The 20,682-nt window shown below is 39.0% G+C and overlaps 1 protein-coding gene across 1 annotated transcript in view; it reads left to right on the top strand.

Moving 5' to 3' along the window:
• shcbp1 (SHC SH2-domain binding protein 1) overlaps positions 1-18,687 on the top strand; it is a 43,980-nt gene extending 25,293 nt beyond the window's left edge. The window contains exons 11-14 of the mRNA XM_080187553.1: positions 6,380-6,498; positions 10,416-10,502; positions 11,786-11,933; positions 16,971-18,687. Coding sequence (XP_080043679.1) covers positions 6,380-6,498; positions 10,416-10,502; positions 11,786-11,933; positions 16,971-17,323 — 707 coding nt within the window. The 3' untranslated portion in view covers positions 17,324-18,687. The remainder of the gene's footprint in view (positions 1-6,379; positions 6,499-10,415; positions 10,503-11,785; positions 11,934-16,970) is intronic.
• The last annotated feature ends 1,995 nt before the right edge of the window (positions 18,688-20,682 follow it).

Here is a 20,682-nt window from a genome sequence, read left to right as displayed (position 1 = left end):
AATATATTCAGCGAGGTAGCCTCCACCACTTCAATGGGCAGAGAATTCCAGAGATTCACCACCCTTTGAGTGAAGAAGTTCCTCCTCAGCTCCGATCTAAACCAACCAACCGCGCCCCCCCCCCCCCCCCCCACCCCATTTATTTTGAGGCTGTGCCCCCTAGTTCTGCTATCCTTTCTAAGTGGGAAGAATCTCTGTACATGTTTGTTGTCTGGAGTTGTACATTAGGAAAGTTATTAGTTCAAAAAATTGTAAGACATTTGTTTGCTGACGTTTTAGAATTTTTAACAAAGCAATTATCAGGAGTAAAAATCAATGGGAATTAATGCTGTAACTGTAACAAATACAAACCCTCAATGCACTATTTGATTCTTTAGCAGCAAACGGGCCATGTACAGTTATTTGGATTTTAGTTGCCGTTCAAATTTGAGAGCTCATGTTGGTAATTGAATGAAAGAGGACAGAGGAGAAATGGTGAAATCTGGAGGGTAAATGAGAAAAGAGACAATCAAAGAGCAGTAATGAGAAATAGTGCAAATGAAATTGAGAATGGAAGTAGATTCTTAACAATGAAGTGTTTGTGTCAGTTTTGGTTTAATAGTTCTCTTCAATAAGAACAAAAACATGGGAGGAGGAGTGGACCATATGGCCACCCAAAATTGCTCTGCTATTCAATATGGTCATAAATCATGATCTGCCTCAAGTCTACTTTTCTGTGTGATCCCCACTTCCCTCCTTCATCAAAAATTTACTTAGCTCAGCTTTGAGTATATTGAGTGGAGTATCCATAATCTTCTGGAGTAGACAGTTCTAAAGATTCATGACTCAGTGAAGAGATTTCTCTTTATCTCCATCCAAAATGATTGATGCCTTATCTTGAGGTTATTGCCCTTTGTTCTAGATTTTTAGACCGTGTTGGTCAGCGTGTAGCTGTTGAACCTCTTCAGAATTTTGTATGTTGCAATGAGAGCATTTCTCATTCTCAATGCCAAAGTGCATCAACCCAATTTGCACAATCTCTTATAGGACAACTCGCTCATCCTAGGAACCAGTCTAGTGAATGCCACTGTTGCTTCCAAGGCAAATATATTCTTCCTTAGATATGGAGACCAAACTGCACATAGTATTCTAGGTTTTTTTCTCATGAATTGCACATCAATTATGTTTAATTATATTTAGAGAGTCACGTCTGGTGATGATCTGATGGAGCCAGTGTCAGTGTGCTGATCTCAAATGCCTCCAGAATACCTTGTGGCATGGTTTATTTTGAAGAAGGTATTAGTTATACAAAGCTCATGGGGGCAGCACAGCTCCTAGAGTGTCTGCCCTTTCCTATTACCTTTCCCAGAGCATGATGTTAAAGTCAGGACAGCTATGTCTCATGGTCCACATCCACTCTTGCGTTGAAATTCCCCAATAAGTAAAATGTTCTGACTTGGAGATTCTGCTGATGACTGTGTCAAGTTACTCGTAGAACTGGGCTTTTGCCTCTGGTGAAGCACAATTTTGGGGCCTAGATGCTCATGAGGTTAACTGGCCCTGTTTGATTCAAGGCAAACGGAACACATTGAGCTGTGTGTGAGAGGGGGAGGGTTCTATCATTGAGAATGGCAAGTACCTTATAGTGAAATCTACCCCTTAGTCACTTGTTTCCTCTGAACTCTTCTGCCAGTCAACGTGTAACTTTTTTGTTTCAGTGAGATCTGCTGTCAGCAAGTTTTTTTTTGTTGCAGTCGAAGATTGGTAATGGATTTCATCCACATGTTGAGTAGAGACTCTAAACTCCAAACACTCATTGAAACAGGCTGAGGCCAGCACTTTACTGGTCTAGGCATCCCAACTTGAGGTGGCCATGGCTGACTAGTAGAACACAGTGGTCCCTCCCACTGTCAGAAACAGCCTGTAGAGTACGCCAATCGTGTTGGACTTATCAGTTTCTTAACTGCTGCCTTTCATTTTTTTTTTAAATACTCTGCTGCAAAGTGGAGTGTCGTCTTCAGTCACAAGCCTGGGCAAAATTTATGGTCACCAAGGTCTGCCCAAACATCAGGACTCCCCCTCCTGATGTCCCCATGAGTCTAAATGAATTCAAAGCACTATGTTTGACATCGCTTTTGTTGTAGGAGTTGCCAGAAGGTTACACATTTGGACATTAATCTGCCTTTCGGTTCCATTCCAGATTTTCTTGTCTGTTAGCGTCTGATTCTCCTCAGGTGTCCACAAGGCTGTGCGATTGGTTCATGAGTGTCAAGAAGTGTTCACACACAGGTGGATCTATAAAGTGGATGCCTGAGAGACATATTTCTTCCAAGTTCCTCTGAATTTTTAGACTGAGGCCGCTTGGAATCCAGTTTCCATTATGGGAAAGCATGGATGAGGCCTTGCTAATCGAGAGGCTGTGTACTGAGAGGAAAAGACTTGTACAATTGGTTCTCTTTTCCATATTGCTGCTAGTCAGCAGAATGGGCTGAAAATTGAGAAGCAAACGTGCACACAAAAGTCAGAAGGGTGCTAACTTTCTTCATCCATGCACTAGGTACATCACATTGACCTGTTGGGACACAAATTAGACAATATTAAGTGTGCTATGATGAAAAAAAATGACCAATTTGTGATTATACATGACAAGGGATTTAATCTGGGAAATACATTTGAATTATGTTTTGAGTTTAAAAATCAGTAATTCCATATAATGGATTTTATGCATTTTAAGTTCTGCAGTTGGATCACTAAAAAATGTTTTTACTGTCAGAATTTTCTTGCACAAATCACAGGCTGCTTTAGAGACTATTCACAATATTTTAGAAAAATGATCGTTTGTGTGCCTTTCACTTTCAGGACATACCTTCAGATAAACTGTTTGTCTCATTGTTCCTTATGCCATTTGGTTTTAATTTTGAGATCTGCTTTCTTTAGCAGAAAGGATGATGATTGGTTACTCATTGTATATTGTATAATGTCTTTTGATGATTAGCAATTGAAATCAATTTGTCAAAATTCATTCCAATCAAATTAATTTACTGTTGCATAGATTGCTGAGTTTCCAATGCTTCAAATATCAGATTTCGCTTTCTGGTGGCATACTGCATTGCTGGATGTATATTTTGCCCCAGACATTTTAGGAATTAACATCCCCGCTAAGGAAGTTAAATCCATTCACAATTGAGACTTAATTTAAACCCCACTTCATGATCAAGTTCCTGCTCATACCTGATAGCTGACTGGATTATCAGGCTTTTTTTAAAAAAAAAATCATTCATGGGGTGTGGCCATCACTGGCTCAGCCAGCATTCATTGTCCACCCCTAATTGTCCTTGAGAAAGTGGTAGTGAGCTGCTGCCTTGATCTGCGGCAGTCTGAGTGTAGGTAAACATACAATGCTGTCAGGGAGGCAGTTCCAGGATTTTGGCCTTGCAACAGTGAAGATGATATATTTCCAATTTAGGATGGTGAATGACTTGGAGGGAATCTTTCAGGTGGTGGTGTTCCCATGTTTATGCTGCTCTTGTCCTTCTAAATGGTAGTGGTTGAGAGTTTGGAAGGTGCTGCTTAAGGTGCCTTGTTGAGTTCCTGAAGTGTATCTTGCAGATGGTATACATTGCTACCACTATTCATCAGTGGTGGCAGGAGTGAATGTTTGTGGATGGAGTGCCAGTTAATTGGGCTGCTTTGTCTTGGATGGTGTCAAGCTTCTTGAGTGTTGCTGGAGCTTCACTCATCCAAGCAAATAGAGAGTATTTCATTGCATTCCTGATTTGTGCCTTGTAGATGGTGGACAGGCTTTGGGGAGTCAGGAGGTGGCTTATTCGCCACAGTGTTTTGCACCCCAGACATGCTCTGGTAACCACCATATCTATATAGCTAGCATGTTGATAGTTGGGGATTCAGTGATGATAATGCCATTGAATATCAAGGGAATTGGTTAGATCCTCTCTGGTTGGAAATGATCGTTGTTTGGCACATGTGTGGGAACTGTTACTTGCCAGTTGTCAGCCCATGCTTAGATATTGTCTTGGTTTTGTTGCATTTGGACACAGACTGCTTCAGTCTCTGAGGAATGGAGAACGGTGCTGAACATTGAGCAAATATCCCCACTTCTGACCTTATGATGGAAGGAAGATCATTGATAAAGCAGCTAAAGGTGGTTGAGGCTGGGACACTACGCTGACAAACTCCTGCAGTGATATCCTGGAACCGAGACGATTGACCTCCAAGCACCACAACCACTTTTTGTGTTAGCTATTCCTGTTCCAGCTGCCAGACATTCCTAGTTAGCAAATACAGTCAAAGTAGAAGCTACTTTTCATTTGCTTTATAGATTCTGATTGCAGCAGTTTATACTGCTGATGTGCAATTCAATTTTTACTTTCTTTCATCTGGCAACTGGTATGTTGGCATTCTTTTATATATTCCTTTACTGTTTTAAACTGCTGAATGCTTTTTTTGACATTACCACCTTTTTAAGGAGAAGTTACCACAGTTTGAGTTTAATATGATTAATGGGTGTTAGTAAAGAAGGCTCCACACTACATGCAATTCAGATTTAAATCTCAGTGTTTTGTATAGAACCAGGTCAGAGTGTGCTTGCCATTAAATAGCTGTATATTCGCAGCATTAACAATTTCCTTTCTAATTATTATTTACCCAAATATAGAGCAACAATCACTTGCAGAATTTTTAATTCTGCTATCAAACTTAGACATGGATTAGTGTGCTGTATGACTGAGGGTAATAATGAACTTTAAGCAACTTTGTACTTTTCTGCTGAGAAAGTATTCTTGGAGACCTCATTTTCAGGGTGATTGTGGCACTAGAGAACCAAAGCTCTTATCAACCATCAGTACACGAACAACCTGTACTGTTCTCTTGCTTTTTATAGACGATATACTGACTCACGCCTGAAATTAATTGCACTCAGTATTTATATAATTATTCCAATAGATTGCTGCACGAATTATCTGTGTGTAGAAAATAAAATGAGTAGTGAATTAGGAGACAGTGCAACCAATAACAGTATCATTGTTTTATCCCTAAATCCTCCCCATTTCATTCTAAATGATAGCTGTGAAATATTGATCTGTATATATGATGTACGCAGGTTTGTGATAATTTATTGCGCTGTGTTCTGAACTATTGACTTCAAGCTTAGATGCATTATGGTGATTCTTAGAATGTAAAATGTGGAGAAGGCAAATATTTATAATAATTTTATAGATTTTTGGGGTTTGATTACCAATTTTGTCTGAGCAGCCCAGGTTTACAAGTGACGATATGTTAGCTGAGCAGGAATAATTTGGATGATTGTGGCAAAACATTCTAGACTGTGCGACTAAAATGAACTAAACATTTTTAAGAACCAGCATAGGCTGTTGAACCAGCGATCCACTTTTGATGCTGAGAGATGCATTGGCCTATAACTTATGGGCTCCAGGCTGTTATATCCAGGGGTACCCCAAAGATGTGCTCCACTCTGGAAGTTCCCCTTGTAAAGATTGCAGAGCAATTACCCTGCAATCCAAAACTCTGATTTGAATGGCAAAATCCAGGTGGTTCTGATTGCCTTACAGGAATTGTTACCCGGAAAATGTAAGAAGAGTTAAAATCACTTCTAACTCCTGGTTAACTATAGTAGTCACCCAACCCTCCATGGGAACTTCTGACTATCCTGCGATTTCCGCGCCCCCCCCCCCCCCCCCCCCCCCGGGAGGCTACCACTGATCACTCCCCTGATCTCTTGACCCCTGCCCTTCAATCGTACCCCTTTCTCTCTAGCTTCACAAACTGGCTGGACCTTTCAAACCTATCTATTTTACAGAAACTGGCACTGTCGTAACGGGGGTGTGCCTTCTTTTCTTCTGACTCATCTGCCCTCAACGCAAAGCCTCAGGACTCATTGCACTGCACCTCTCTCACTTGGCCCAAGCCCAAAAGTCTACATTTCAGGCTAAATAACTAGGAATGAACCATGAATGCCATTCCATGTAAGTTATACCACAGTGATTCTGCAGGATAACTTCTGAAGCAACAGCTAAGTTAAAGTCTAACATTTAAATTGGGTGTCAGGTAAATGTTAACAGGCAAAACTAATAAGCAATTGTGCGGCTAGGGTAAAGATTTTTGCTACAATGTGGAAAAAAGGATTTGGTAATTGAATATTGAAGAAAATTTATTTTTTAGTGGAATTTTTGCTACGTGCTAAACATCTCAATTTTTGTGCTGACAACTGATGTAGTTTAATAAAATTCTAATTTGCTTGATGAGCAAACTGCACTTAAAACACTGACTATTTTCTATAATCAATAACATATGGAAAATCTGTTAATTTAGACAAATGAATAAAATAGAAAAAAGTCTAATCTTCTGTGTTTGAACTGTTTAGGTGTTCGTAAGGGCCAGGCTATCACTGAGAATTGTGTATTCCAGTGTGACACTACTGGAGTCGTATTGAGAACTTCAGCAAAACTGCATATGAAAAATTGTGATCTGTATGGAGCAAAGGTATAATCTAGTGATAAATCTACACACACAATATTAATCTATAAATACACTTGGACATAATTTGAATATTTGAATGAAAAATAATTGATAATCCTTTCTGTCTAATGGCATACTAGATGTTCAGTTTCAGCATGCTGAAAGAGCGCAGCTCTGCTCTGAACTTGATTGGAATTCGATCTAACTGCTTCATTTGTATATTTGTTTCCAGAACAAATTTCTATACACATCTGTTTTCAATTCACGTAATTGGTTGGGAAATACACTTTTCTATGGATTTCACAAATTGACTGCTTTATAACTAGTTATGTTGATTCATAGAATCCCTGCAGTGCAAAGGAAGGCCATTCAGCCCATCGAGTCTGCACCAACAACAATCCCAACCAGGCCTATTCCTGTAACCTTACCTATTTACATTACTAATCCCCTAAGGGGCAATTTAGCATGGTCAATCAACCTAACTTGTGCATCTTTGGAGGGTGGGAGGAAACGGGAGCACCCAGAAGAAACCGTCATGGACACAGGAAAAATGTGCAAGCTCCACACGGACAGTCGCCCAAGGCTGGAATTGAACCCAGGTCCCTGGGTGCTGTGAGATACCGTGTTGCCCTTCTCTGGCAACAAACTAGGCATGATGCAGAGGGGTGTGATGGACTTGCTGTGGCTGGTAGGATGTGTGTAGAGAGTTTATAGAGAGATATTCATTGATTTTCTTCTTTCCCTTTTTGTTTATGCCATCAGTTAGAAAGTTCCTAGGGGCTGGTATCAGCAGAGCTGGTAAATACTGAGAAATAATGTTGCCAGGTCTTTTGATATTAGAAATATGTGAGGATGCCTAAATCTAATATTGTTTTGTGGCCACTTTCAAAAATTTGGTATCAAAACATTTTACAAAAGCAGGTCAAGAAGCAGCTTGAGTTTCCTTCTCAAACTCGGCTATGAAATTTAATTCATTTTTTTGACTAGTATTTTTGAGCTGGGGAAACAAAATATGATTGATACAGAAGATGAATCCAGCATTGATTTATATTAGGCAGAGGGGTGCAGAGTGGTTGAATGATTGAAGTTTTATTTTGTTATCTTTCAAGTTATTTTCTTAAAGATGTTATCCATTAAAAGTACAGTTGAACATTGATTACCAACACTGGTTGTTTGCCAGAATTTCACCTTGTGTGAGGCAATGAATTTGCACTGTTTTTTATTAATTTACATTTTTTATTATACTTGGGGTGTGGGACTAAATATATTTGTCTTCATTTCTATGCCTAGAGTTTTACAATCCCATATAAAAGAACTGAAGCTTATGTGAACACAATTTTCTCCACTGTACTTATTCCAGTGTTTCCAAACACATTTTATTTTGTATCAGATTCAACCAATGGTTTCCATATAATCATGCTTAGTAAGAAATTTAGCACAGCATTATTTGTTTTGGGGTTTATTCTGTCCGAATAACTGAGCAATGACTTTTTGCAGATTGATTTATGTTAAAGTGACTTGTCACATATTTCTTCTGCAGCTGCCTCTAGAAACTAGTTTTTGTACACTTGACTTGATTACTCTGTAGAGTGAACAGCAAAATGTTTATTCAAGACATGTTTTGAATACGAATAGCAATTGAAATAGTTTTCCTGAAGGTATTTAAAACTAACATTGTATAATTGATTTAACTGCGTAGTTTAAAGATTACAGCACACCAGGAAACATTCCTCAACTGGAGACTAGGACCCCTTTAAACACACGGTCTTATTTGCTTCAGCAATAATTAAACTTTGAAGAAAACAGTTTTGTAATTGCAGTTCATTTTCACTTAGTGAAGAAGTTGAATATTTGTTCGTAATTAAAGTAATGTTAGCAATTTTAATTGAGTCTTTTGAGGCAATGCAAAGTTACATTTTTGAGCTAAGCTCATTAATTTTATTTTTTAACAACATTGTGCTGCTGTATTTCTCAAGCATGTTGAGCCTGCCACATTTGGACTTGGTATATAACTGCACACAAGTCACCCACTCTTAATCATGCTCCCTCCTGGGGGAGGCAAATAAATGAATTCAGGATAACTGAGGGAATTCCTCTGACAAAACTAGCTAGCAGCTTACCTTCAGTTTGAAATTTGTTATATGCACATATTTTGATAGTTTGATCCAGGCAAAACATTTTTTTAAAAGTTCTAATTGCTGAAATCTACTGCATTTCCTATGAAAGATCTTAAATCAGTTGTTCCAATGTTGGACTTGGCTTGATATTTGCAAGCTGCATAACATTCCTAAGGTATAGTTTCCAACAGAAACTCATAATTAATTAATGCCTATTTAGTTTTCACACTAATGGGGTTATGGTTGACTTAAAAACTAATTATCAAGAAATCACAAGAATGTGTTTGACATGATGAAACTAAATATTTAACCCAGCATTTGTGAGAGATAGCACACAACAAATTCCCAAAGAAGGGTTGAATTTTAAATTGCAGGTACATCTACTTAGTTCATATTTCCAGATGTACTATAACTAAGGGAATTGTGGCCTTGGAGAAAATATATTGCATTGTCTGGCTGCAAAACATTCATCCAGTGAGCAGTGAATTATTTTTACCTTGCAGGTCTTTAAGAATCCAGTATGTAACCTTTCACACAATTAGAGAAATTCCTTCCTTTGCCACTGTCACCATCTTCTAAACCATCTGGTACGGTGTTTAAATTTAGTAATTAAAATAAGAACTATCATGAAAAGCAAAATAAGACAAAATATTATGGCAATATTTCCCTCCCATCCCCTCAAATCAACTAAACAAAGAATCTGGATAATGTAAATGAAAATAGGGAAAAAAGAACCCTTAGCTGAGTAATATTGATTGAAGCTCATGTATTTAAACATATAACAAAGTAAAAATAATGATTTAAAGTACTAACTTGTTAGTCAGAGATTTGGAAAGTAAGTATATGAAATGAAAATTTATTGCCGCAAATGAGGGAAACGTTATTGTTTTGGAAATATGTTTTTTAGGAGAGGATTGGGAGGCGGGTAGGGAAAGCACGTTGATAAAAGAACAAAGAAAATTACAGTACAGGAACAAGCCCTTCAGTCCCCCAAGCCTGCACTGACCATGCTGCCTGACTGAACTAAAGCCCCCTACCCTTTCAGAGACCATATCCCTCTGTTCCTATTCTATTCATGTATTTGTCAAGATGTCCCTTAAAAGCCACTATTGTATCTGCTTCCACTACCTCCCCCAACCAGCGGGTCCCAGGCACTCACCATCTGTATTAAAAAAAATTTGCCTCGTGCATCTCCTTTAAATCTTGCTCCTCGCACCTTAAACCTATGTCCCCAAGTAATTGACTCTTCCACTCTGGGGGGGAAAAAGCTTCTGACTATCCACTCTGTCCATGCCCCTCAAAATCTTTATAGACTTCTATCAGGTCACCCTTCAACCTCCTTCATTTCAATGAGAACAAACCAAGTTTCTCCAACCTCTCCTTGTAGCTAGTGTCCTCCATGTCAGGCAACATCCTGGTAAATCTTTTCTGTATCCTCTTCAAAGCCTCCACATCCTTCTGGTAGTGTGGCGACCAGAATTGAACACACATTCCTTAGTTATAACTTAACTATAACTTAGTTAAGTGCAGCCTAACTAAGGTTCTATAAAGCTGCAACATGACTTACTAACTTTTAAACTCAGTGCCCTGGTCGATGAAGGCAAGCATGCCGTATGTCGTCTTGACCAACTTCTCCACCTGCGTTGCCACTTTCAGTGACCTGTGTACCTGTACACCTATATCCCTTTGCCTATCAATACTCTTAAGGTTTCTGCCATTTACTATATATTTCCGGTCTGTATTAGACCTTCCAAAGTGCATTACAAATGCATTATCTCCATAGAAGAGTTGACAGAAAAATCATTAAAATATGGTTCTCAACAGGGTGCAGGACTTGAAATTTATCCTAGCAGCACCTGCGAGCTTTTTGGCAATGATATACATCACTGCAAAGAAGGAATACGCATCAAGGTAAGCCCAAAATATTTTGGACAACAGTAGCAGCTTGCATTGATGTAGTGCCTTTATATAAAGAAATAAATTCTTTTGAAATGGATGAGGAAACAAATGCCAACCCAGCAAATGTAATCAAAAGCTTGGTCAAAAAGATAGGTCAGAGTAGATGAGTGGAGATGGCACAAGGATGTAGAGAAGTAGCTCCCTGCTTAAGGAGGTCTCGAGACTCGGTATGTGAATGTGGTTTCAGTGACATTAATTTTCATGGCCTCAGTGACTGCTGTGCCAATATTGTTGAGCACCATATCCTCCAAAGGTTGAAGACATGCAGCCATCCCTTTCCCACTGCTAATTTGATGCTGCTGCTACCTCCTGTTATCTGTCACCATGTCTTGCAACTGAGGATGAAATTTATTAAGGTATTATACAGCATTTGTGTGATGTGCCTATTATGGCTAAATAGTTAGGCATATATGGAAGTTATGCGGTGTGGGTATGAGGCTTGCAGCAGTGATGAGCATGTGAGGGTAAGGTGGAGCATATGATTGTTCAACATGACTCAAGATTGTGATACAGGAGTGATGGAGAAGTGGCACATTGAAGAGTGAGAGGTTGGTAAGAGATGTCGTTTCACCATGAATTCTTTGATCTAGACTACTTATGTGAGGCTTTTGAACATTTATCTAGCACTGTATCCAGCACCTCATGACCAGATCCTGGCATTGATTTCTCGTTATCTGATTTCACTGCCATTGCATTATATGCCTGGAGGGTCTTCTGATTCCTCTGAAAAGATGATCACTTTCTTTCCCCTTCTGGCAATAACGTCTCTAGTTCTGTGGCTGAGTTGCTGGGAGTCTGCTTTGTCCTGTTATGTTTCTTTCTGATCAGAGTTTCTCAGGGCCTGCTGCAGCCTGAATGGCCCTGCACTTTTCAGAGGTGGCTTTAAGAAGTGCAGTTAGGTTTAATTGAGACAAGCCTTCCATGAAGTTGGAACCCCTGTTGAGCATGCCACATCTCAACAGTTTTATAATTGACCTGCATGCCACAGTCATGGAGATGAGCAAACATGCAATGTGAAGATTTGCTTGTCTGCATCACTTTCATTGGACATGGGGAAATCATATTGCAGACCCAGTGCCTGCTGGCAGGCCTTCTAGAATTCTTCAACTTTAATCAGGTGGAAGAGGGAGAGAGAGACAGGTAATAAGATGCATGCATATGCGTACTGTGCTTGATAATAGATGTGTATGAAGGTGCCCTGTATGAATGCCATGTCATTTGTACTTTTGTTGCAGAATTTCATGGAGGAGCTCTACGATGTGCCAAAAATAACAATGATGAACAATCTGATTCATAATCATGAAGACTACGGTATTACAATGGCCAAGTTTGCAATACCCTTTCCAAAAAAGAAAACTCCTGCAATTGTAACACAACCTATTAGTAAGTGGCAAAGAATTATTGTAAATTGTTACTTATATGATCTGAAACAGGAAGAAGTGAATAAAAGTATTTGCTCATAGTTAGATGGGAGGCGAGGGGACTGAGAAACACTAACATGGACCTCACATTGACCCGTTTCTGATCTGTTAATGCTCATAAATTATAATTTTACAATGAATTATCCTTGAATACACTGAATAGGCTTGCAATACAATATTTATATGCTTTTGTTAAATGCATTTAATTCCACAGGAAATGTGGAGATGATAGAGAACTTCCCTCCATCATATGGTCAGGAAAGAGGTTGTTACTACCAGTGTTGAGTTCCATTCACACTCTGATTATGAAACAAACCTGTGCTTCATACAGCAGTACTTGGATAGCATCCAAATCATGGACTAATAAATGACAGTAACATTCAAGCCACACAAATTCCAGGATTACACTTCAACGATATTCCTAACTGTTGGATGGTTGTCGTCTTGAATGAGCAAGTCTAGCCATCTCAACATGACTTTCAATGGAACCACAATTTCCACGTTTCCATGTGGGTCAGCATTTATCAATGTCAAGTTCATCAAATCATATTGTTACTGACCGGAAGGAGGTTAATTTAAACAGCACTAATTTCTCCTCTCACCACAAAGGTGTTTTGATTTCTTTCCCTCTTTATAAATGATAGCATATTTTCTAACCCCTTGGTTTTGGGTGTGATCCAGTATAAATAACCCCTCAGCAAACCCGAGCGTGAATTTGTTTGCCCACACTCAATACACTGGGAGGATGTTTGCAATATTATCTCCTTTGCATTCATGGAATAAAAGAGGGGAAAGGGATTAGGAAGATTTACTGTGCAGAGACCGCAAAGATGTAAATCTATTTTCATGTGGGCTCCGGAATCTAGAATCACAGTTCAATGAGGTATTCCTTCATGGTGAGCTGAAAACTGAGGCTGGATTCACTTTTCTGGAAATGTTGACTTCACATGATGAGACAGCCCTATAGAAATGAATCCACCTTGTAGGTGATGGCACAAAATTTCCAGTGTGGATGAGGGTCATGTGTCCAAACTGGTTCAGATCTTGTCTGTGAAACTGCTTGTCAAATGGTAAAATAGTAGCCCAAAGTTTTGCTGTTCAGTTAAGGCAATATTACTGGTGCCACAAGCCAGAGGTCTATCTCACATTATTCCTATGTCTCCACGATGTCTTTGACAAAAAACATGTTTCCCTTGTCTCAGCCCCCAAGATTGTTAAATGTCTCAAGTATTAAGAATTGAACGGAAGGTTGTGGGGTCCTTTGTCTTGGCAAATGAGCAGTCTTCTGTTGGCCAGCCCTGGTATGGAATGCAGATGGCCTTTGTATGGCTCTCTTTGAATTTAGCCTATGTAGCCCACAGGGGGTCATTTGTGGTTCTTCAGAGATAACATAAGCAAATTTCTCTCATAATGCAAGATAGCTTCTTTTGTTCAGTCACAGACTGATAGTTTCAGCCAGGGTAGGTTTTTGTCCAGTTTAAAGCATAATATACAGTGTAAGGCCTCACAAGAGTAACACCATAGCAACAAAAGCAGACCAGAGACTGATTTGCTTCCTGACTGGTGTAAGAATCTCTTTTTGTTAACAGGTTGCAGAGTTCTGATCACTGGAACAAACATTGCAAAGCAAAGAATTTTGGAATAAGTTCCTTTTGCCTGGGTGTGATTTACCAGTTTACAAGTACCTGATGGTACTGAATAATTCCAGGTTATACACACATATGCATAAGTCTGCTGTTTTACTTTAACTACAAGCAAAATCCTCATTTAAGAACATCAAGTGATCAGTTCAGCAGTGACTCGAGCAGCTTTTCAAATGACAATCTGCCTAGTTGTCCTCCTGACTGTGTAGCGAGTACTCTGTCACAACATCTTAAATTTTCATTCCAGAAGTCAACCTAGATATAATCACAATGGGAGCCTTTCCCTATAAAAGTTCTTAACACAAATTGTTCAATAGTACATTGAGTTTGTTATCTAAAACCCTGAAGTAAAAACTCACCCACAAATTCAGTGCCACTCAGTGAGTAATGGTCAAGACTGGCTTTCCAGATCCTCTCAACTATCTTATCAGGCGTTGGCAACTCTTTTACCAGTTACAATAGCAGCAATTCACTCCTGTCCAAGATTTTCCTTAACTGTGGAAAAACAGCTTGCAGCATTCAGTATCATTGTTTACTTTGGAAAGGTCTTTGACCAAATGTTACCAGCGTGATCAACTTTTGAATTTGGTTAAATTGTATTATAGCCCTCAGTCTGTCCATCATCTACACCACTTGAGTAAACAATGTGATTAATAATCACCCACTTGAATGATGTCTCAGAAACAATTAAGCTGTTATCATTAAGGGCAGAAAGGTTTATTGCCCTTACTGTGCCTCTACTATAAGAATCAACAAGCAATCCTTCCATCACCAGTGCAATATGGCTGCAGTATGCACTGTCTACTGCATTGCGACAACTTGATTACTTCAGTAGCACCTTTTCCCAAGACCTCTAGCACTCAGGCAGTCAAGATTATAAAATACTACACAGAGGAGGCCATTCAAAGAACATAAATCGAGGGATTGAGTTTAGGAGTCGGAAAGTAATGCTGCAACTTTATAAGACCCTTGTCAGGCCTCATTTGGAGTACTGTGCGCAGTTCTGGTCGCCTCACTATAGGAAAGATGTAGAAACTATTGAAAGGGTACAGAGGAGATTTACAAGGATGTTGCCTGGACTGGGAGGCATGCCTTATGAAGTTAGGTTGAGGGAGCTGGGTCTCTTTTCCCTGGAGAGACGAAGGTTGAGAGGCGACCTGATAGAGGTTTATAAAATGTTGAGAGGAATGGATAGGGTGGATTCTCAGAGGCTATTTCCCCGGGTTGAAATGGTCGCTACGAGAGGACACAGATTTAAGGTGCGGGGAGGAAAGTACAGAAGTGATGTTAGGGGTAAGTTTTTCACTCAGAGGGTGGTGAGTGAGTGGAATCGGCTGCCGTCAGTGGTGGTGGAGGCGAACTCGCTGGGGTTTCTTAAAAGACTTCTGGATGAGTATATGGGGTTTTATGGGATTGGGGGTTATAGATAGGTGTTGATGTGATCGGCGCAACTCGTGGGCCGAAGGGCCTGTTTGTGCTGTAGTGTTCTATGTTCTAATACATGTTAATCTACACTGTTATTCTTTGCAATCTATCTTACTCCTACATTTTTGCACTTTTTCCATATCTGCGGTTTTTACTCCAAGTATTTGTCTAATAATTTGAAGGCCACTACTGAATCAGCAGACACTTCCTCATAAGGCAGTGTGTTCCAAATTCTAACTGTTGGTAAAAATTTTTAGTCATGTTAACTCTGGTACTTTTGTGAGTCACTGTAAATATGTATACTTTTATTATCAACTCTTCAGCCACTGGGAGCAATTTTTATTTTTTTAAAATCAGGAAAAATTAAGAAAGTAAAAAGCTCTATCAAATCTCCTTTTAACCATCTCTGCTCCAAGGAAAATAATTCCACCTTCTTGAATTGAACCATTTAACTCTAAACTCTACAATCTTGTTTTATATCCTCTTCTACTTCTTCATCTGTTTTGTGAAGTTTGGTGTCCAAGCAGAATACTTCATCTGGAGCCAAACTTGTGTCTTCATATAGGTTTAGCATAATGTCCTTTTTTTATTGTTCAATTGTTTTACTCCTTCAGTTTATACAGACCATCTCATCAGATTTAACCTATCCTGCTATCTTAATTTATGCACAAACATACCCAGGCCTCCCTTTGCTCATCTATAAGCAACTTTTCTGTATTAAATTCCATCTATCTTGTGTCTGGCTATTCCATTAACCAGTCTCTGTCTTCGAGTCTATTACCACCATTCTCTTTTGTTGTAAACTTAGAAGTTTCCAGCCATGTGAACATTTTGAAATTGTGCCTCTTTCACCCATGTTCCAATCCTGAATGTACATCATAAACAAAGATTTTAGTACTGATCTCAAAGCTTCATTGTAGAACTCCCTCCAGTCTGTAAAACAGCCATTCGCCGCCACCTTTCTGGCCCTGAGCATGGGCTTTAATTTGGTTATGAGCCTAATATATGGTACAATATTAAATACTTGCTGAAAGTCCATGTGCACATCAAGTGCATTTTTCCATGTTACCTCATTAAAAAAAAAACCTCATTCAGTGAATATTGATTTATTTTGATGCATCTTTGCTAGCTTTCTTTTATTGGTCTATCTTTGTGCAAGAGGTTATTAATTTTATTCTTGATTATTTCTAAATCTTTCCCACTGCCATCACAAATTCAATCTGGTGGAAGGCTTCACAATCATGTTCTTGTCAAACTTGGAAGATCAGTTTCTCTCTCTCTCAACTCCTTTTTCTTGATTTGGATGGTCTTTGAGAGTTGTAGTATCCAGTTCTTAATTTCTAACTCAACACTGGATAAAAACAAATTACTGCGGGTGCTGGAATCTGAAACTAAACCAATCTCTTTTGGTTTCTAACTCAACTCATCATCTGGTTCTTCCTCATGTATGTTCTTTCTAATGTATGATTGATTGTCGTCTTTAAATAGAATTATGATTCCTCTGGTTTATATGTATAATGCATTGTGAAATATGTACTAAGTAAGATCTCTTGATTGTCATCTCTTTGCTAGTAGTAATTAATGTCTAATGTTTATTAGTTTTATTACTGAGACCCTTATTCCAAACAAAACCTCATTGCACTGCAATATTTGAGTTCAAAACTTGCTTTGGTTGTGATTCAGTGAGCATTTTCCCCTTTTCCCAACACCACGTTGATTTTTGCAGAAATTGAACACTTCTGGAAAACTGTTTAGTTATCTGGAAAAATAAGTTGAGCTATAATTCGGGCACCCCTACTGGCTATTAGAAAGGCAACGCGATAAAAAAGGATTAAGTTGATAGAGTGCCATTGCAACATGCTATATGAAACCAGAAAATTGCACAATAAATGAAAATTTGAATAATTAATTTTACTATTTCTATCCTTTAGGTGGTGCACAGCAAAATCAGAATCCACAGAGCAATTTCGGTGAAAACCATTTGGAGTTAAATTCTGATTGTTGTGAAACACAAAATGCACCAGATTTATTAATTGAGTGCAGTCCTGACAAATGTGAACAAGCTGTAGTATTGAATTCTTTTGATGCTGCTGAATGTGATGAAGCTGTAACAAATGAACTAATTTCGACTTCTGCAAAAAAAAGGAAACAGTCCAGAAGTAGAACAAACGAGTTGGTTGACATAGTGACTGATGATGTAATGGCACAAGAAATGTTTCTATCCATTGTGAGCAATCATTTTAAAAAAAATGGAAAAGGAAATTTTGGAATTGTGTATTCTTAACTTTAAGTCATGTATATAAACTCAAGTATGAAATATATTTGTACATAATTTATGAAGCAGCTGTGTAACATTTTTCATCAACTTATTCAGTAGTATGTGTAAAATAGCAAAATCACAATGTCCAGCAAATGATTGGCGCTGAGCCATGTTCTGCAGGTGTTCTAAGTAGCAAGTCTGTTTAATCAAGCTTGTCATCATTCCAGTTCAAAATCTATTTATTCAAATATAATGTAATCGTAGCTGATTCATTGACAATGAATTGTGTAGTGTTTAAGGTGATTTAGGAATACTTTTCCATAAACTGCAGAAAGAGACTTGCTTTGCCCTTCAATCAACTTCTGAAATATAATGTAAAATCTAAATGTGATGTTTGTAGTAGTGGGATATGCTTGGTGTTCATAATTTTTCACATTCTTTATTGGAACTATTGATCCCTGGATGTGTGGATATTTTGGAAAAAAAAAGCAGGGATCTTTTGGTAGCTGTCTTCCTCTTTTAATACCCTCTCCCCAGCACAGCCCAAATACCCTGACATGCTCAATACACCAGTACTACTTGACCTGTTTAACTGACAAAATCTCTTCCTGGAATTTCACTAATTTCTGTCCTTTATTTTCATCACTATGTTCATCTACTGGGATTCTTTTCTCACCTCTAGTTTCATTTCAGTTCTGTTCTAATTCGATAGAAAATGACTAGTTCGTTTCATCAATACAACTCATTTGTTGCTTAGTCTTTTCCTGTCCAAATATGTGCAGGTTAGGTTGATTGGCCATGCTAAAATTGCCCCTTAGTTCCCGAGATGCGTAGGTTAGAGGGATTAGTGGGTAAAATATGTGGGGATATGGGGGCAGGGCCTGGGTGGGATTGTGGTCCATGCAGACTCGATGGACCAAAGGGCCTCTTCCTGCACTGTAGGGTTCTATGATTCTGAGTTCACCTGCAGATGTAAAGAGTGTGTACTTTGAATAATTTTCCTTTTGCTTTATACCAACTTGTGAACTTCACTACTTGTTTATTGAATAAAGAAATGTGCTTGATAATTTTAACAGATGTAATCATGTAACTTTGCAATAATATTGAATGAGCACCGATTTCATTATTTAAATTGTATTTTAGTGCAGGGTAAAGTTGGGGGCAGTAAGCATGAGAGAACATATTTCTGCTACATTTGCAAATGTGACTTATTTAACTTGCATTGTCAAAGAACTTGAATTTTACCTCTGTTTTTGCTTTCTTCAATTCATGCCACTGCCAGTTGTAATTAATGTCTAATGTTTATTGATTTCATTACTGAAACCCTTGTTCCAAACACAACCTAATTACACTGCAAACATTTTTAAATTAAATATCCAAGTGCCTTACATCGCAAGCAGTAATTTTTATTGTTTTGTGATGAATGTTGTTTTTCCCTTGAATGTGAGTTTAACACAGGTATTTGAAACTTCAGGCTCTAATTTCAGGGTGGATGACTATTTGATACAAATACTAAGTTTGATTACAAGAACTAAAGATCCCAAGTACATTGTGTTGAATAAATGTAACACCAGAAGATTACGTTATAAAACTTGTGGCCAGTATGCTACTCCGATCTATAATTATTGCATCTAAAGCATTGAGAACTGTGCTGAAAAATACTTTTTCCCCTCAATGTTTTCATATTGAGGGGAAGGGGAGGGGAGGGGTGGGGTGGGGGGTGGGAAGAACTGTAGTAACCGGAAGTAACTGGCATGTTCATACTAATGCTTATGTGATAGATTCTGCAAACTACATGCTGAAAATTAAGTTTGGTTACAACTTGTTCTGAGGTACTCTGGGTGGGGGATTTCAATGTCCACCAGCAAGAGTGGCTTGGCAGCAACATTACTTATTTAAAAGAATAAAACTGCTAAACTGGATCTGCAGCAGGTGAAGGAACCAACAAGAGGAAAATACTTGATCTTATCCTTACTAATCTGCCTGTTTCAGATGCGTCAGTCCATGACAGCATCGGTAAGAGTGACCACCGGACAGTCCTTGTGGAGATGAAATCCTGCCTTCACATTGAGAATAAACTCTATTGTGTGGTGTGGTGCTATCGCTGTGGTAAATGGGATCCATTTATAGATGGGATATATATGTGTGTGTGTGGATGTATATGTATGTATGTATGTGTGTGTGTGTATATATATATATATATACATATATACATAGATATAGCAACTCAAAACTGGGCATCTATGAGGGCTGTGGGCTATCAACAGCAGCGGAACTATATCCTAGCAGAATCTGCAATCTCAAAGCCAGGCATATCCTCCACTCAACTATTACCATCAAGCCTGGGGATCAACCCTGGTTAAATTGAGAGTGCAGGAAGGTATGCTAAGAGCAGCATCAGGCAAACGTAAAAATGAGGTGTCAACCTGGCGAAGCTACTAAACAGCACTACTTGCATACCAAACAGCAAGTGATAGAGCTAACCAACGCATAAGATCTAAACTCTCCAGTCCTGCCACAATTCAGTCGTGAATGGTGGTGGACAATTAAACAGCTCACTCAAATATCCCCATCCTCAATGATGGAGGAGCCCAGCACATCAGTGCAAAAGATAAGGCTGAAGCATTCGCAGCAATCTTAAGCCAGAAGTGCTGAGTGGATAATCCATCTCTTCCTCACCAGTTGTCCCCAGCATCTCAGAAGCCAGCATCTCAGAAGCCAGCTTCCAGCCAATTCGATTCACTCCAAGTGATATCAAGAAATAGTTGAAGGCATTGGATACTGTAAAAACAATGGGCCCTGATAACATTCTGGCAGTAGTACTGAAAACTTGTACTCCAGAACCTTTTGCTCCCCTTTCCAAGCTCTTCTAGTACAGTTATAAAACTGGCATCAACCGACAATGTAGAATTGTCCAGGTATCTCCTGTACACAACAAGCAGGGAAATTCCAACCCAACCAATTGCTGCCCTATCGGTTGACTCTCGATCATCAGTAAAGTGATGGAAGCGGTCAACAGCAGTGCTATCAAACAGCACCTGCTCAGCAATAACCTGCTCAATGATGCCCAGTGTGAGTTTTGTTAGGGTCACTCAGCTCCTGACCTAATTACAAGCTTGCTTCAAACATGGACAAAAGAGCTGAATTCCAGAGGTGAGAATGACAGCCCTGGGCATCAAGGCTGGGTGGCAGCAAGGAGCCCTAGCAAAACTGGAATTAATGGGTAGTGGGGCACACTGTCCACTGGTTAGAGTCATACCTGGTACATGGGAAGATGGTTGTGGAGGATCAATCATTTCTGCTCCAGGACATCTCTGCAGAAGTCCCTCAGGCTAGTGTCCTAGACCCAACCATCTTCAGCTGCTTCATCAATGACCTTTCCT

Source organism: Carcharhinus amblyrhynchos, chromosome 4, assembly GCF_965287045.1.
Source record: "Carcharhinus amblyrhynchos chromosome 4, sCarAmb.v2.hapA, whole genome shotgun sequence".
Lineage (NCBI taxonomy): Eukaryota > Metazoa > Chordata > Chondrichthyes > Carcharhiniformes > Carcharhinidae > Carcharhinus > Carcharhinus amblyrhynchos.
This window is presented reverse-complemented; position numbering and strand designations above follow the sequence as displayed.